Below are 19,481 nucleotides of genomic sequence, written 5' to 3'. Positions count from 1 at the left end.
ACAGTTTTTGGCTACTCTACCCACCTCTGACAGTCAAACTTCTCTTTTTGTGGTCCACGGAAGAAAGAAATCCATACAGGTTTTAGAAGGGTGAGTAAATGAAGAACAAAATTTAATTTTGGGTGAACTGCCTCTTTAATTCATCCAAGATATTGCTTTGAACCTGAAATGTGGCTAGAAAACCTCATTTGAACCCCTGCACATTAGGAATGAACTTGAATGCACAGGGGTCTGATGAAATGTTACGTTGCTATGATGCATGTGAAATGCATCTAACAGCTGCAAACTCACTATCTTTCCTAAGCACTTTCACTCTAACTTCTCAAGTTCCTGGAACGCAGTGCACGTACACTACTGCTTTGGCGGATCACTTTCAAGTGTTCAGTTACAGTACATCTACAAGCATTGCACTTTTGTTATGATAAACTTCTCTAATTCGCTCTTATCCCGAATATTGACAGTACATTTAAAGTAACGTAAAACCACTATTACAAATGAAAGTCTTGAATATTCATTCATTTTATTAACAATTACACCACAAGGTTTCTGTTTAAGCATGACACAGATTCATTATCAAATACGTACAATAGGAAACACAGACACAGAAAATTGCTTTCATCAACACAAGTGGAAAAAAACTGTCTTCCGCCTCATTCAACCGAACACACAGCCTAAACCAGATGAGTTTGATAATGATCAGAAAGAACTGTAAATAACAAACAATTAGCATGTAATGGGGTTTATCATGTAGGGGATCTCATCTCACTTAAATTCCCTTATTTTTCCCGCTAAATGCTTAAATATTGGGCTAACATTAGCATAACAATAATAGCCAGATTGCTCTTGGCTTAGATGCTAGTTTCTGTACAGGCTTGGCATAAAATGAGAAAGACTTGAGGAGGCCATCCAACAAAGAAAATACTGTGGTGCTGCTTGCTTTAATTAAAACATTCTGGCCTTGTAAGAGAGCAACAAAATTTTGTTTCAATCCAGTTTAAAAAGAGAACAAATTTTGCTTTAACTGTTATTAGCATCTATAGGCAAAGGTCAGAGGTCATTGTCTTGTTTTGACAACCATCTTGCTTGGTCATCAAGGATAGTTGTACATCATTAAAAAAAAAAAATGCATTATACATGTCAGTTTGGGGCTGTATTTTTGACAATCTGTTTGTACTGCTCATGCATAATACCACCCTTTTTCTAGTGAAAATCTTTTATAACACCATTTTATGCATTCATAATGTGACCAATTTTGCAACAGTGAAGCAAAGCCTAGACGTGTTAGAGGAAAAACAGAATTGACGCCCTTGTGGCATCTCTGAGAGAGACAACCACTAACCCTGTTGCTAATCAACAGATGCAAACACCATTCTCAGAGTGGTGTTAATTAAGCTAATTGAGTTAGTCTGAAAATCAAGCTCAAATATGTTACCACCAAAATGCTAAGCTTGCTAAATGCTCACCACTGAGGCAAAGATGTCTAACACAGTTAAATCACCTCTTTTGAGGTCTGGTAATCAGACCAGAATTAAAGCTATAAAAATGAATTGGCGCGCCACAGATATCATCTACTTAAGTTGTGGCAAGAAATGTTGGGCGAAAGAGGCTGATAGCGTAAAACTAATGGTTAGAGGCTTGGGGACATCAGATGGCAAATGCTTGCCTTATTTCCTTCACTCTCCTGCATAAAACATTCTTGCACCCATTGCACACTTCACTATCTTCCAGCTGTTTAGCTTATGTCTCTCGAACACTATTTAAATTGCTTAAACTTGCCAAGAAACCACATTGGCTGGTAATGAAGGGGCAAGGAAATCAGACAAAATGCACAAACCTTGTCTGCCACCATTAGCCTACATGGCAATGGCACAGAAAACAATAATACTGCCAGTGTAAAAGGCTACAAATGACATTGCAAAACTGGGAATTTCCTGGGAAGCTTTGTATACAACTGCATTATTAGCTTTTTCCCAACCTATGTGCATCAAAAAAATAACTAACTCAATCAAGCTAACTGCAATTCAATATGTGCACCAAGAATAATTCATTACTATCAGTCACTTCTGTAAGTAACTTCGTCATTTGTGATTATCCAAGAGTTTCCCATGCCCACCATGCAGACGTATATTAACAAGACCATGATGTTTAAGACTGATTGTAATTTATAGCCTTAGGAACATTTCTAAAAATGTACACAAAAAAGACTGAACAATCTTCAAGCTGTTCACAGGCATGTAGAATTTGAATGTTGTTATTAGCAAAAATGGGTACAGATAGCACACCATGTTCTCACAGAAAATGTGGAACTGATCCAAAACAAAATGCTTTGTGCCAAAACCTATTTAGCTGCCTATGGAGTCAGCATTTTAATGCATCATAGGAGCACTAAAATTATGAAAGCTGTTCCAAAAGGAAGACAGCATGATTTTGCTGCCTTCTAAGATTTGTTTTGTTGTTGTTGACCAAATTTTAATTAAGTAATGCATGTATGCTTAGCGAAGAAGGCAACAAGTTCAGCAAAAATGTAATACAAGATGACAGAAAAATAAATGTTGAGTGCAAATAAAATTACACAAATTTAATTAAAAAGTTAATTTATAAAATAATTAAATCGATTTTCTCTATTTATGTGAGCTATGTGTTTTTATGCTTATTATAGTATCATGCTGTTAGCTTAGCAACATGCTAACATAAAACTATTGAAATCAATTACGAGTAGACTCCCATGTAGAGCGCTATTTGTCTTGCTGCCTATGTAAAGCATTCCAAATCAGTCACTTATGAGGTTTCCTGATGGTTAATATGTTGTCTTAGAAGGCAGCTACCTATGTAGGCCGTAGGCAGCGAGCTAACTCACTAACCTGATGAAAAAAATCAACCTAAGATGGTTGGCTGGTCTTAGCTGGTCACCCAACCTGGTCAGGCATGTCAGTTGCCTGGTTTTAGAAGAGTTTTGGCCACTTTTAGCTCTCAGGCTAGCAGACCAGCTTAAACCAGTTAAGACCAGCTTAAACCAGCTAAGACAAGCCAAACGTCTTAAGCCCAAAGAATACTTTGATCAGACGTGAATGCTAGGTATCTGCATACAGGAAGTGTGATGCAAATTTCATAAATCAACAGAGTGTTCGAGCACTGAACACATGCAGCCCGATTTTTCTCACTGCGTGTTCTTTAAAATCGCAGTATGCGCATATGCCTCCTAGTCAGCAAATTTCATCTGGCACAGCTTTGGCTCAGATAAACAGCTGAAATGTGGCCCAGCTCAGAAAGTGAATGACAGCCCAAACCTGGTACAGATATTTTTTGCCAGAACTGAGCCAAAACAGTGCCATAACTCCACCAGTAGAAAGCCAAATTAGTAAAGCTTGTGTGGCCCATTCATGGGCCTTGTATGCAATTCTTGTTTAGCTGAGTTCTGTTAAGGCCTGACGGCTCTTATGTGGCCCATATGTGGCTGATAGACTAAATGCCAGTATTCTCCCAGAATTTAACCAGAAGAACACCAAGCCTACTCAATACTTTAATTTACTGCGCAATAAATCAAACATAAATCACAAAATTATATCACAATCTTTTTTATTTGAAGTAAAAATAACATGTTAAACATTACAGAAGTGTGTTGATGTTGGTAGTAATATTGGAAGTGGTTAGAATTGTCTAATGCATGATGTGAGTGTACTTACAATCATTTTATTTTTAATTTAAGATAATGTTAAACATAACCAATACACTACACACATCATCTACACCTAACACTTTTGGTCCTAAGCTAAAAACAAAAAATATCAGATAATTTTTATTTTTTTAATTTTCTGAATATATCAATAATATGATTTTAAAATGCCAAAACTTCACTTACATAAAGCTACTTAAGAGTGTGTCAGGATACAGCAGTTGTGAGGAAAGAAAAGAGTGGGGAAAATGACCACTGTCCAGTATTTAAGTTGCTGCTGCAGTGACAGTTTCACTCCTCCACCAACAGATATTGAAAGAAGATTCTAAAACAATGAGACCAACTAATGGCATTGTTGAACAGGTTGAGGTGTGGACTCTCACACCTGCCTTCATATGCGTATAAACCAAATGTTAACCACAAGTTAACATTTTCCATGGCTTGCCATAGCCAAGCCACACATGGCTCTCAGCTATGTGTTGTCATCTTGGCCATATATCTCAATGCCAGTTGTGACCCAAGAGAAAATTCCCTCCAATTCTAAAGCTTTGGCAAAACATATATGATGAAAGTTTGGCCCACATGTGTTTAGCCATGCCAGATCTAGGCCAGATGTGACTTACACATTTGGCCCAAAGGTTCTTGCTATCTGGGCTCTGTAATTATTTGCACTAATTAGTGGGTCCACAAGGTGGGAACACTCACAATTGAGCTGTTGCTGTTCCGAAGAAGCACTAGAAGATATAATCTCCTCTAAACATCAGGAGACGAAGGTAGCAACAACAACAGTGGATCTGCATGTCAACAGCACATGTTTGAGGAGGTCAGGCGACACCTGCATTTGTATAACTCAAGTTTGAAGTAATAGAAAGACATCTTTGTGGATCTAAACTCCTGAACAGAAATAGTTCTGTATCTATGAAGTATGAAGTATACTTGAAAGGCTATCATTCGACGATGCGCAGACTCTGTGTTCGTGTCAAAAGCAAAGTATACTTTGGTCTTTAGGCTGCTTTTACCTTTTTTTTTTTTTTTTTTTTTTTTTTTAGCAAGACAGGTTTTGGAACGGAGCTAAAGTATGCACTGTTGCCACTCTTATACATAAAGAAACATATGCTGACCTCAATGAACTAACATTCTCAAATCAAACAAGGCTAAACTGAAATTTAAGGCTGAAATGTTTTTTTGTTTTTTGGGTGTTTTCCGTTGTAAGACGCCAGTGAGCATTAACACAGTTGCCAGTATGTCTCTGTATCGTTAAGCAGCTAATAATGAGACAAATATAAGTGGGCTAAAGAAGCTCTGTCTGCAGCCCCTGTCTGCTCAGTAGAGCTGATCTGCATGTGCTCTGTTCTGCTGTCTGGGCGCTGTGGACAAAAGATGATGAGCAAAGCAGTGACCACTAGGTCAGCTGGAACTGAAGGACAACGGCTCACTCACACAGCCGGCGTGCCAAGAGCCCTGAGGAGAACTGCATAGTAAAGGAAGGAAGACAACGGCAACTGTCACCAAATTTCCTTTAATAATAATAAAAATAAATAATAATACAAAATAACCTCAAATGATAATGCAAGAAAATGAAACACTCATACTGGGAGGTTGGATTTGAGATGCTTACTTTAGAAGTAGTATGAAATTCAAATTCGTTCATACCAATTCATTATTGAAGTAACTACCCTGCTAAAAGAACCAGCAAAAACCAGCCTATGCTGGTCTTGCTGTCCCAGACCCCTCTAAAACCAGCAAAAAGACCAGTCTAACCAGCCTGGCCAGGTTGGGAGACCAGCCAACAACCTCAAGGTTTTCTGTTCTGCAAGGTTAACTTATCCACTGCATTAAAACTGAGGTAGAATCTATGTTGGAGAGTAACTAACTAAAAGTAGTGACACTCCTAACGTAACTACATTTTTCAGTAGCATGATAGTAATACAGCTATTTTGAATATAGTTTTGCTTTTCCAATAACAAGCTACTTTTTCTAATAAGTATCAGTGTAGTGTGATTAAAACACTAGCACGCTGGTTTTAGTCACACTGCATCGCACACGTAGCTTCCCTGCAACTGGTTTAAATAGCATATTTTGCAGAATGTGGGGCTGCGTGTTTGAATATAAAAATATGTCACAAATAATCCACAGTTCCAACAGTATAATGTCTCATAGCCTTTTAAAGAAATTTCAGGCAACGGCTAATGCAAAGTTATGCTGGTTTGGAATAGCCATTATAACTGCACACATGCCCTCAACTGTTGAACTGATAAACACCCCCACCCCATTTTACACAGGCACATTTTAATGTCACCACAAAAACATTTCCTCCCAGAGGATATGTCCACCAAAAGGGGAGTCTAAATCAACTACACCAGGTGTTGAGGGGTCATCCAGATCTAGAGTACCTGGCTTGACTCACAGAGGTAGCATTTTATTATTTGCTATGCCAATTAATGTACTAACTATCAAACCAGAAGGAAATTTATGTGGAAACATAAGATCGTTACATTCCAAAAGGAGACTTTTAAGTGAAAAGAGAGTCAATGATTTGATGTTAACTTTGATGTTAACAATATTTGATGTCTCCTTATTTTCATGATGTATTTTTCTAAATAAATACTCTTTTGACCCCAAGCCGATATGGACACGTTCTTCTATGCATGCACACTTTGTGATAGTCTTTTAGCACCGCGCCGACGACACATCAACAAAAACTATGCTGTACACAAACGGTCCGCACATACTGTGCTGATGTGCTCGAGACATATTGGCATGCAGAAAACTGAAGTATGACCTTAGGACCACTGTTGTACTGGGTTTTTACACGGACGAATAAGTACTAGCGAAACATAAAAAAATATTTGTTTGGTGATATTTCTCCTGTTCGTGCACATTCCTGAAATTCTTGACCTAGAAGAACTCAGCTACTTGAAGAGCATTGATAATTGGTTAAAACTAACTGTGGGTGTGGTTTGGACGTGACAGTTTTTTTATGTATTTATTTTCATCAACAAACCAATTTTAAATAATGTTGGCGTAGTATAAAGGCAGGCTTTTTGTCAAAGGTGCTTTAGCTCATTCTGGAGAGAAAACGTTTCCCTTCTTCAATTGTATTAATTAGGCTTAAATAGCAAACTACATTTCTTATAAGAGAAATGATAACAGGAATATACACTGGAAGATGCATCCAGACAGTGTACTCAGCAGGCAAGACCAAGCCATGTCATTCAACTGTATGCAACATTTTTCGTAAGTGCCGAAACAACAATTTAAAGCACCCCACAACGTTTACATAAACATAGAGTGTGGTTTTACCTCTTAAATCTCCTGATGGCAAATTGCAAACCCAGCCCCCCAAGAGCTATGATTTACACATTCATCAAGTCCAGTAAACATCCCACAGTGAGCTGCAACTGTTGTCCATTGACACCTCCGAGACAGCTTTCTCAGCATGGAGTCTCTTTCTTCGCACTTGAAAATAGTCATAAGAGGGGCCATCAGGGACAAAACATTTGCATCAAATCGCTCATCTTCACATGCTATGCCTCATGTCCATTGTTTTTAATCCTGCAGGCTATAAACAGGCCATCTAAATGCTGGCTGGCTGGACTATCATTTTGTTGACAACCCAGCAGGGGCCTTTCTATCCTGATACACCAGAACACAACAGATCAAGAGATAATGATCTACCCAAAGTGTCTATCAGGACATGGGTGAACAATGGAGATCTGCTCTACTCTTTGCGTCAATCCAAGGCCATTATGGAGCATAAAGGGTAAATGTCTGCAAAGCTGACTGGGCCATTTGTTCTACTATGATCGACATGCCTCTTTTTCCACCAGGGCACACGTACACTATCACACACAAAAGCCTATTATACAAGCCTGCCAGGTTGAACCAGGCTATAAAAAGCAGACAACTCGTCAACGGTAAAAACAACCTAACCCATAGTCCCAGTCAGTGGCTAAGTTGTACTCATTAGCCTGTAACATAGCAGTCTCTAATTTTACCACAGACCAACCTTGGTGACAGCGCCATTGGTGCAGAATGACATGGGGCCAAAAGAGCTAAATGAGGTTTTATCAAGAAGTGAATGAGCCAAAAACATGAATAAATAAATACAGATTCAAGTCACATGGAAAAGTTTGCTATTGAAAACAGCGAACCTTTTCTATCATTGCACAAAGGCCTCCATTGTACCGAATCCATGGAAAACACTAGTCGTTGCAGAGAGAACCTGGGTGAAGACTAGCTTGGCAGCTAACATACACACACCCATCTCCAGCTGGACGCAAGACAACGGACAACAGACAACCTTATCCATGGAGGAAGAGTAGAAATTATCAACGACAAATGGAATCCCTCCTGGTGAGGCTGAAGTAGGTTGGAGGAAAAAACTTATCTGTTTTTAGCAATGGCAAACTGAGCCCAAGGTCCCAGGTAAATATTGATCTAGCAATAACTCTAGAGAGGGTAAACTTTGGGAGAGTGATGGCCAAAGCTAAAGATGACCAACTGTACACTATGTCAGGGCCAAACCATCTATGATGTAATTTCATTTCAATGTACCGTTGCCTGCCAACACATGGAACAAGACCTGTAGGTCATTATCAGAAGAGTCTTTACAGGTTTGATAGCCAAGGCAACTTGGTAAACCTCAATTTGTGAATCTTTGGATAATAAAATATACAGAGGCAGGTGAAAAATTTAGAATGTTTTAACAGTAATATTCCTGCCAGGACTGGTTATATTGTGGATGTGAATTTGTTGCTTTTGGCCAATGCTGCAGACAGTCCCACTCATTCAGCTGAAAGTTTCAAACAGTCACCAACAATAATCAAACAGCAAAAACCATCTTTTGAACATCATAAACAGAAAAGGAATTTATGCATAGTAACACATGATTCACTGAAAACAACACTTATCAAGTGGAGCCATGCAATTCCCGGCAAGACTACAGATACTTAAGATACTGGTGTTCTAGGGGCCTGGGTAGCTCAGCGAGTATTGATGCGGACTACCACCCCTGGAGTCACGATCCAGGGTGTGCTGAGTGACTCCAGTCAGGTCTCCTAAGCAACCAAATTGGCCCAGTTGCTAGGGAGGTTTGAGTCACATGGGGTAACCTCCTCGTGGTCACGATTAGTGGTTCTCACTCTCAATGGGGCGTGTGGTAAGTTGTGCGTGGATCGCAAAGAGTAGCATGAGCCTCCACATGCTGGGAGTCTCTGCAGTGTCATGCACAACGAGCCACGTGATAAGATGCGGAGGTAACTGGGACTTGTCCTCCACCACCCAGATTGAGGTTTAGTAACCGCGCCACCACGAGAACCTACTAAGTAGTGGGAACTGTGCATTCCAAATTGGGGAGAAAAGGGGATAAAAAATAAATAAAAAAAGATACTGGTGTTCTATTTCTACAATCTAAACATTTCAAAAAGGTATTTGTTTTCTGACATTCAGCCCTATTTCCAGACCCTGACCTCTGCCCTTTCACAGCACAAAGGATCATCTACTTATCCAAAAGGCAATAAAGAATGAGACAAAGGAATCTGGTACTCCTCCACATCATCATTTGTGGATTTGGAAGGGTTTACCTTCAATAAGTAAGTTTACGTGCACATTTATAAATTTATAATTATAATAAATAAATTTGGTTGCACACCACCTCTGTCTTTTGGATTTTGCGCACAATGCAGAGGCTAATTGTGGTCCGATTAATGCATGTAAACTTTCTGACTGTCATAAACTAACTGTTGGGTCTAACTCTGAAAAGAACATATAAGGCAATGGCAAAATGTTTGGACACTTAATAATTGACTAGAAGACATTTCAATTCAACTCAGGTGAAGACATGAGATTTAAGAACCAATCTCAATTCTTCAAGACAAATTACAGTTGTTGTACTCCAGATCCCAAGGAGGCCCCTATATAGCACTGTGCTGTTCTTCTCTCCATGTTCAAGGGCCATAAATTTCCCGTCCATATATACAGCTGACAGGCCCCCAGACACCAAGATCGTGAACCCTAACCTCAGGCGTTTCTCTTTGGTGGTCTGCACACTACAGCTAATTCTATTAATGTGTGCCAAGTACTACTCTCCTCAGACAATACATGCCCCTGTGGAGCCAGACTAAGGAGTGTGTATATGGAGGTAAGAAAGAAATAGAGAGTGTGAGAGAATAAGAGACAACAGGCAGGACAGAGAGTATATACCTGACACCAGATTCTTCATTTTAAGAGAGAGAACAGAAAGCCTTCAGACAGCAGGTTGATGGTGTTCGACTGAAGTTTGAAAGAGCCTTTTCCATCCCACTATGGCTGAGTACCACAACACCACAACATAAAAAACAAAAAAAGAGCCGTTGCTCAAAACCCAGCCCAAACTGAATATGTGGCCACAAAACTCCTAAAAAAAGTTTCACACATCTCCTGACCCCTGCATGTTTGTTTATCAAATATTTTGGCTAATTTGATAATGCTTTCAGCAACTAATTAGAATGTAGTACTACCAGCTCTGTTTAACACGTTTAAATGCATTCTGCATAGAGACTTGCAGATATATCAAAAGATAAAAGCAATTATCTGCACTTTTGGAACTTGGCTAATTGTTTAAAACTGTGGATTATCAGGGCCGATTATTTCCTGTCAAAGGGGGTGGAAAAACGAATCGGCTGCCACAAAGCTACGTGCGCAATGCAGTGTGACGAAAACCAGTGTGATAATGTTTTATCACACCACACTGATACTTGTTAGAAAAAGATAAAGATAAATGATAAAACAGCAATTAAAAGCATAAGACAAATAAGCAATTAAGTAATAGCCAGTTGAGTAAACTGGAGTCAACTCTAATCAATATAAGCTATTTTTAAAAAGATGAGTTTTTAATAGTTTCTTAAAGCAGTTCAACGTGGATGCATTTCTAATAACAAGAGGCAGAGCATTCCAAGTAATGAAGTCATGAATGAGCCTTTCTGCATCAGGCAACGAGAGGAAGTCTGGCAATGTTTCTAAGATGATAAAATGCAGTTTTTACAGTTTTTCTCAATCGCTTTGGCACAATCGTCATATGACTATTAAACTTCGTCAAAATATATGACTAACTATATGAACATTAGGTCATTTGTTCACATGACTTATAGTCATTTATAATTGCTTTGGCACAAAATGCATTGAGTAAGCCTTGCAGATCAAAACAGTTTGCATTCATTTGCTATTGAATGATATTACTCTCAAATGCAATTATACACATGTTCATTGTGTAAATCCCTACATGCTAAACAGAACAACCAACAATCACACATATTTTAGATACATAATAGTTATGTGGTATTGTTGTAATAGCTGTCAGATGGATAGACTTAGGCTAGATGTGGAACAATTCAATTTCCTCACAATTTAGAGCAACCAAACGCAAATGCTGTCCATTTTAGCTGACAGGTGAAACTCATAACCTATCAGTTCTCAAACACATTTATACTGCAAGGGTAAGACTGAATTTCACAGCTGTGGATTCTATAGAGTGATGGAGCTGGAGGCTGATGAATCCCCACACATTTGTTTTGACAGGATTCAACTTGACCAAAGTCAGGAGACGTGGCCGTAATATTATGGGTCACCGAGTCACTGTTGATGTGCCAGGCCAGCGTGGAGGGAACATTACGATGTGTGCTGCCATATGTGGGAATGGTGTACTCAGCCACATTCCCATCATTGGGCCCTATAACACACAACATCTCCTCAATTTCCTGGACACTCTTTACAGGGATCTCATTCCTGAGAATGAGAGGGGGTTGGTAAGGTAATGACTTGCCAAAGTATGTTATAGTTTGGGACATCGTAAGTTTCCATCGTTCAAATAGTCACAGAATGGTTTGTTGCCCACCATCGTTTTTTTATGAAGTTTCTCCCACCATACTCCCCATTCCTAAATCCCACTGAGGAGTTCTTTTCTGCATGGAGATGGAAGGTCTATGATCACCGTCCTCACGACCAGGTGTCCTAACTAAGTGCAATGGATGCTGGTTGTGAAGATATCACAGCATATTGTTCTAGGGGGTGGCTGTGTCATTCCAAAGGATTTTTCCCTCGTTGCATTGCAAGGGAGGATATCAGGTGTGATGTAGATGAAATGTTGTGGCCAGACAGAGAGGAGAGACTGGAAGACCCATGAGGTTGATGAACTTGCAGCATATTTTCTTTTTTCTTGCACATATTGTAGTTCCTGGATTTTACTGTTGTATATATTTTTTTTCTGTACAAGCTTTCTTTAAGTATTTTCGGTTGGCTGTAAAGTGTGTACATACAATGATGAGAAATGTTTGAATTAATGTTTTGTTGAAAGTATAGTGTGCGCCATGACTTTTTGACATGAAATCTATTCAGCTGCCTACATATACAATGTTAGCAATTGGACAATATTACATAGTGGGTAACTATCACACTGTCATTTGACAAGATGTCTTTACATTTTGACTGTCTTTGTCTAAGCAATGATAAAGGAACCTTTTGTTTTGATGATGATAATTTATTCATTGATAGATTTATTTACATTTGAAACATGAGTTAATTCTTTTGATTGAGTAATCACCTTTTGCAAGTCACATAGAGTGGTGTGCTGAATGTACCATGTGATGTGAGGATTGTACTTAGAGTTTTGACAATTGTAAGTTTGTTTCAGTAAATGTGCCAAATTGATTGAGAAAAACTGTAAAGTACTCTTGAATTGTGTCAAATGTCAGCTGAGCATCAAAGATAATGCCAAGGTTGCAAACTTGAGTAGAGGGTAACTCCAGGCTGTTATCTACTATCAACTGATAACAATTTGAAATGATTACATTTATGAGTAGCTGCTAGAAAAAAAGTCTCTTGTGTGGAATTACTTTGAATTCGGTGCATTGCTAGAATTACACAAGGTGGAACTACCATTACATTTTTAACACCACTAAGGATATGAATTGATTACTCACTTTTAGTTTGACACAGAAAGGCATATGATGAGTTTCAGCTATATAAACACCTATCATGAATTCACTCTTCTCACAAGTTTGTTCTAGCTTACAGGTGTTCCTACAGCTGAATAAACACTTTCACAGACAAACTTTTGTTTAATCAAACCACTCATTTTTTTTTAATCCGCTAAAACAATAGAAGAAACTCCAGTGGTTCCTAGAATGGCTCTTTTCCTTTAAGCTACTTGGCACGCATGTTACTATATTGCACTAGTACAGTGACAGAAAACTAAGAAATACAAATTTTATCGAGTGCTTGGAAAAGAAAAACTCCAGATATCGTACATTCCTTCACCCTCTCACTCAGCCTCCTATTTGAGGCCCGTCTCTCCCTGTCCATACTCCTCCACGAGGACATTTCTGGAGTGAAAAGTTCAAATGAAGTCACATTCAAGAGAGCTGCCTTGTGCCATGACTTCACAGCTCATAAGGAATGAGTCAGGCCAAGGCACTGCGTAGGAGTGGAGGGGACGCACGGTCTAGAATAGTGGAAGTATACTGGGTGAGGGGTTTAAATACCGTGCAGAATTACATAATCGAAGTCCCAGAATGGACAAATGCACATATATAGTTGAGCTCACACACAAGGGAATGCACACACACACTCTGACTCATTCATTGATTTGTCATGTGCTAAATCAACCACTGTGTCTGCATTTCATCTTTGCCAGACACCCAGAGCAACATTGTAGTTTTTGTTTCAAAGAGAAAGGCAGACTAGGACAACAAAAGAGTGAATGCAACCAGATTTATTTCTTTATCTTAACAAAATGTGAGTGATGCTTGCCCTTACAAAACTAATTGCCACAATGCTAAGTTGTTCTGGGTGGTTACCCAAGTCAAAAAAGCCCTCCTCCAAGTGTCTATAATACTCTGATCACTAGATATGGCTCAGGTCCTTCCTTCAGTGTAAATCTTTAGGTCAATTTTTCCCATCTGCCATACGAAAATTGTATGTCCGATCACTTAGAAAAGTAATAACACACCTCTCTTCAACAAACTGCATGATTTGAGGTATTATTCATGATACCGTATCTCAAACGGTGTGGGACAAATTGCATGCCAAAGTTTAAAACTTGGTGTCAAGGACTTGAACAAACCTCTAAGCCCAAGTATGAGCAATAGCAGGGCTCCAGACTGCAACTGAAATGGTCGCAAATGTGACCAAAAATAACTGATTGCAACAATAATTTAAAATCTAGTAAATTAAAATCTATCAACCTGACTGGCGACAGTCGGGTTGTGTGCGTTCATATGCGGTTTTGTCAGATATCATCTTGCAAGTTACTGAATACTGCGCTGCTTTACACCTGATTCTGTTTCTGACTATCTCGCTGCACTGCACGCAACAACAAACCCAGCGCGAGAGAGTCATGAACAAATTACTCTTTTGAATCGGGTCTTTTTCATGAATCAGCCGATAAGAACTGAGGGTTTGAACTCAGGTGCTCAGGTTTGCAGTTTGGATCAGATTCACTTTCTCAGCGAATCAGCCGTCAGTGTCCTCACATCTGGGAATGCAGACATTTCAAAATAAGAGTCCCATGTGTATTTTTGGCTTCTTTATAATTAAAAGTCCCTTATTGTGTACCACTTTTTTTATTTCTGGTAATTATTGATTGGGATTGGAGTAGCACAATAAACTGCCTCTGGGATTTTATTCAGTTTGCACTCTTGTAGTCTCTGTGTCTGGGCCAGTAAAGAAAGACTAAGGCAATATTTAAAACAATTTAAATTATATATCTATATATATATAATCAAGCTTTTGACACTTATGACAATAGACCTTTTTCACAGACTGTCGCGTGATGCTTTTCCGCCTTATTTAGCAGCGTAAATCTAGCAAAATTTTTATATGATAATTTTTTTTAATATTGAGTATAAGTTTATAACATTATGATTTTTTTTTATTTTTTATTTTTTTTATGATTAACATTTTTATTCAAACACAGTAAAGCAAAACATAAATACACCGAATCAACTTTTAACACCCACTACCACCCCTCCCCATCCCGACCCTCAACAAACACCCCTGTGGTCATACATGAGCACATACAAAAAAAAAAAAAAAAAAAATCACACACATTAACAACTACCCCTCTCTCTCCACTGTTCCACCCCGAGAACCCTCCAAGAACGGCAAGTATCTACCCCATTTCCCAACAAACAAATCCAAATTCCCCAGTCTTCTATAACATTCTGATTTGTGTTATATTACCCTGGAATTAGTTTAAAAAAATGAAAAAGCAGCGAGGGGTTTCGATTACAGCTGCTGAGAGAGTGACAGTAAATTTGGCATCTTCTCCCATCTGTCTTAATCCACCGCTCTCTTTTTTTTTTTCTTCTGGAAAGTCATTCAAATGTAATAGTGGATTATTTTTCTTTTGCTCTTGGAGCAAATGGGTAAATGAAAATAAGATTTACTGTGGTCTTCCATTCACCGCTGTCGAAGTTTATCCTGCAATCGTTTACTTCCGCGTTCCAAAACCCGGAGTGTGAAAAAGGTCTATTGAGAGACTTGTACACAACTATTACACAAGATGCAAACATTCATTGATGCTCAAGAAGACAACAAACTACTATATGCATACTATACTTTATGTATGTAAATATCTATAATGTAGATTCTGAAGAGCATTACTAAATTAATTTTATCTCTTATATTTATATAAATTATGAAAGGGGTGTGAATATTTATGAAACAAAACGGAATGCAAACGTATCTTCTCAACTATATATACTGTTTATTAAACCTCCGATTAATGGGTTATCAGCTGTCTTCCTATTCTTCGGCTTTCTATCTAAATCGAGCAATTCTGTGATTTGGCGATTAAAAACAGCCATTTGTCTCCTTAATGTTTCAGTTTAGGAGCCAATGGATCTGAAGTCATTTTTTAGTCTGAAGCCCTGAATAGTAAGTGATGCTGGCCTTAAACACCAATACAAATCAATAAAACCATAGACTCTTAAAGAATCAAGGAGTAAATGACCAAGAGTCACTGAAAATAACGTTGAAACTGGAAACTGAAGCCAGCATGAGCCCACTCTGACACAAGTCCAGCAGACGAAAACACAGATGGAGATGGCTGATTGTGGCATGTTCTAGTTAGGGCATGCGTGAGTTAATGATAACTGCAAACATACCACAGAACAGTGCAATGCAGCTGTCTGCAGCATAAAAACAGACATAGTAATGCAGACAGAGGGCAGGGAAACCCAAAAGATCAGCATTGTGATTAAATGACATCACTCAAAGTTGATTTCTCCTAAGATTTATCACCTCTTACTGACACAGAGATTACATCTGCTGGAAGGTTATCATATAGTCTGGATGGCTAGACTTGCAATCACAGTTAGATTATATTGGTGCTCCATTCATCAAACAATTTCTATTCTGAACTGTGCCAATAACAGACTGCTATTACTATTTAAGGTACATATTCTACCTGTAAAAAAGTCGGACACACTTGATTTGTGTCTCATTATTTTAAAAAGCTTATGATCTAAATGCTTACGCATAATTACTTAAAAATTTTTTTGGACAAATATTAGCTAATTGAGAATTTCTTTACAAAATATATATATATATATATATATATATATATATATATATATATATATATATATACACACACATAAAACACCAATCAGCCACAACATTAAAACCACCTGCCTAATATTGTGTAGGTCCCCCTCTTGCCACCAAACAGCGCCAACCAGCATCTCAGAATAGCATTCTGAGATGCTATTCTTCTCACCACAATTGTACAGAGTGCTTACCGTAGAAGATCTGGGGGTACTTCAGCAAGGCTGGAATTGGACAGATTCGTCTTTGCGAAGGACTCATGAATCAAGCCACGTACAAGGTTATCCTGGAAGAAAACATGCTTCCTTCTGCTCTGGCAATGTTCTCTAACTCTGAGGATTGGTTTTTCCAGCAGGACAATGCTCCATGCCACACAGCCAGGTCAATCAAGGTGTGGATGGAGGACCACCTGATCAAGATCCTGTCATGGCCAGCCCAATCTCCAGACCTGAACCCCTTTGAAAACCTCTGGAATGTGATCAAGACGAAAATGGATGGCCACAAGCCATCAAACAAAGTCGAGCTGCTTGAATTTTTGCGCCAGGAGTGGCATAAAGTCAGGCAACAGCAATGTGAAAGACTGGTAGAGAGCATGCCAAGACGCATGAAAGCTGTGATTGAAAATCAGGGTTATTCCACCAAATATTGATTTCTGAACTCTCCCTGTTTAAAAATGAATATGAGCTTGTTTTCTTTGCATTATTCTAGGTTATTTTGATCAGTTGTAATTTTCTTTAATAAATGATCTAAATGACAATATTTGTATTTGGAATTTGGGAGAAATGTTGTCAGTAGTTTATAGAATAAAACCTAAATGTTTATTTTACTCTAACACATACCTATAAATAGTAAATCCAGAGAAACTGATAATTTTGCAGTGGTCTCTTAATTTTTTCCACAGCTGTGTGTGTGTATATATATATATATAAATGGATGAGTTGGACCAGATTTCGAAGAAAAAAACATCTCGATAGCATCCAGCATACATGGAAACTCCTTCAATACTGTTTAAAAAGAATCGCAGGTGGCACCTCATGAATTTAGTTGAGAGAATGCCCAGAGTTTGCAGAGCTGTATACTAGGCAAAGGGTGGCAACTTTAAAGAAGCTAAATTAAAAGATAGTATTGACTGGTTTAATATTTTTGATCACTACATAATTCCCACACTTCCATTTCTGTCATTTCATAGAACTGCTGACTTGACTATTAATTGAAAGTGTTGACAAGTATTGTGTTTCCAAACATTTGACTGGCAGTTCAAAAAGTCACAAAGTGTCACATATTCTAAACAAGAGCTGATCGACTCAATTACATCATAAGAAAATATTTCAGGTAGAAATAAACACATAGCGGATATTTGCAATTTAGACCTGGCAACAGTTCAGAGAGGTCTACCATTCTACTTACAGGGTTCTACTTAAAAACATTATTCATAATCTAGCAAAGGTCATCTTTTTGGAGTTGAAGTTTCTCCTCCTAGATTATAGAAACTGTGCAATGGCTTTAAGTGGCTATAACATGTGCAATCAAGGATAATTATGGGGGGGGGCGCAATCTTCATTCTCCCAGAGAAGAGCTGTCCTCTGGTACCCTCCTTACCTCATGACATCACTGTTACATTCACTTACGCCCTATGTTCTGTATGAAAAAACACCAGAATTACCACTGACAGAGGGATGAGTGTCAATCAGGTGCTTGCATACACACAAACACACACGCACACACACTTCAGGCTCACACTAGGACTATACAAACACTAAACCACACTTTTAGGACAGTCGCTTCCCAACTGTGCCAATATGCTTTGATCTAAATGACAGTGAACACATTGGGTTGGAATTGTAAACAACAGTTGGAGGACAGCCATGGTTTCATTGCCCCTTGATTTGAGTGTGAAACAACCCTGAGCTATTGAACATTTCAATACATTATCAGTACTGAGTCTAGGAGAAGGGAGGAGCTGAAATGCAATCAATGAATCAATGAAAGTTTTGTGTATTGGAATAAAGGCTAACGTAGTCTTTTTCATCATATTGTTAAAATAAACAGATCTCATTCTGGATATAAATGACACTAATTTATCCTACTGTGGCATTATCCTGCAATGGAGTAGCCCAACAACAGTGCCCAAAAAGGTGTGTCATACTGACAGAAGTGACCCTTTAAATCACCAGCACAGGTAACCTTTATTTTAAACAGAATCCTGTTACAGTTTCTCACTTATGCTGTTAAAACATGTCTTTGTCAATGTAACAACTCTATGTGGAGAAATGATGAGTGTGAGTGCTGCTGAGCAGATCTTTGTAGTTTAGTAGGACTTTTCTTTGTATGCACTGCGTGTCCAAACATTTAAATGTTGCATTTGTGCGCTCAAACAACCTACCTTGACTCAACCATGTAAAAGTCCAGCGAATACCCGAAATAACTGCCCCTGGGTCCGTTATACACCGTCGGGTTCTCCACATCCAAGTTGAAGGCAACGGACAAAGGTAGAAGAAGCAACAGTAGTGAAAGTCCCATTGGAGAGCAGCGCGAGTTGTGTAAAACCACTGTAGTCTTTGAGTGGTGCCTTTTGGAACCCATAATAATCGATATATCACAATCCACCTATTATATGAAACCTTTTTTTCCCAAACAAAAGGGGGACACTTGGTTGGAATCCACCAGAAATTCTACGCCGCAGATGCCACCTCACGGGAATCTCATGCCTGAGCGAAATGTACCAGTTTGATCCGTATTTTTCCAAGCGTTCTGTCACCGTTTGTCTATCTGCCCCTTTCTCTCCACTCTGCGTCCTCCCTCCAGCTTAACTGAGGGGGTATTAGGAGGAGGGAGTTCAGTTCTTCCACTCGTGACAAACTCCTATAGAGGTGGAGCTAATAGTGCACAATTCACAATGTGGGGAAATGTCCTTATAGTGTCTAGAATAAATACTTGAAAATAATATCTTATAGCGCAAAAGCAGTCAGACAAAACCAATACAACGCACATACAGAAAGACAAAAAAACAAAGTAGGCCTATATATATATATATATATATATATATATATATATATATATATATATATATATATATATATATATATATAAGTAGGCTTGTAATGTAGATGCACCTTAATGCTTTTTGAGTTTAAAAAAATAGGAGATGCGCTATTTGGAGACGCGAACATGTTGCGGGAAAGTTGAAGACTGGTGACCCGTCCAATAGTTTATCTGTCCACTC

The 19,481-nt window shown here is 38.6% G+C and overlaps 1 protein-coding gene across 1 annotated transcript in view; it reads right to left on the bottom strand.

The window, feature by feature from the left end:
- The window catches only part of LOC127419897 (integrin alpha-5-like), a 77,106-nt gene extending 58,050 nt beyond the window's left edge, over positions 1 to 19,056 (bottom strand). The window contains exon 1 of the mRNA XM_051661706.1: positions 18,642 to 19,056. Coding sequence (XP_051517666.1) covers positions 18,642 to 18,841 — 200 coding nt within the window. The 5' untranslated portion in view covers positions 18,842 to 19,056. The remainder of the gene's footprint in view (positions 1 to 18,641) is intronic.
- Between the last annotated feature and the right edge of the window lie 425 nt (positions 19,057 to 19,481).

This window comes from Myxocyprinus asiaticus, chromosome 29 (assembly GCF_019703515.2).
Source record: "Myxocyprinus asiaticus isolate MX2 ecotype Aquarium Trade chromosome 29, UBuf_Myxa_2, whole genome shotgun sequence".
NCBI classification, from domain to species: domain Eukaryota; kingdom Metazoa; phylum Chordata; class Actinopteri; order Cypriniformes; family Catostomidae; genus Myxocyprinus; species Myxocyprinus asiaticus.
Note: the sequence above shows the minus strand (reverse complement) of the source record. Positions and strands in the feature narration are given on the sequence as shown.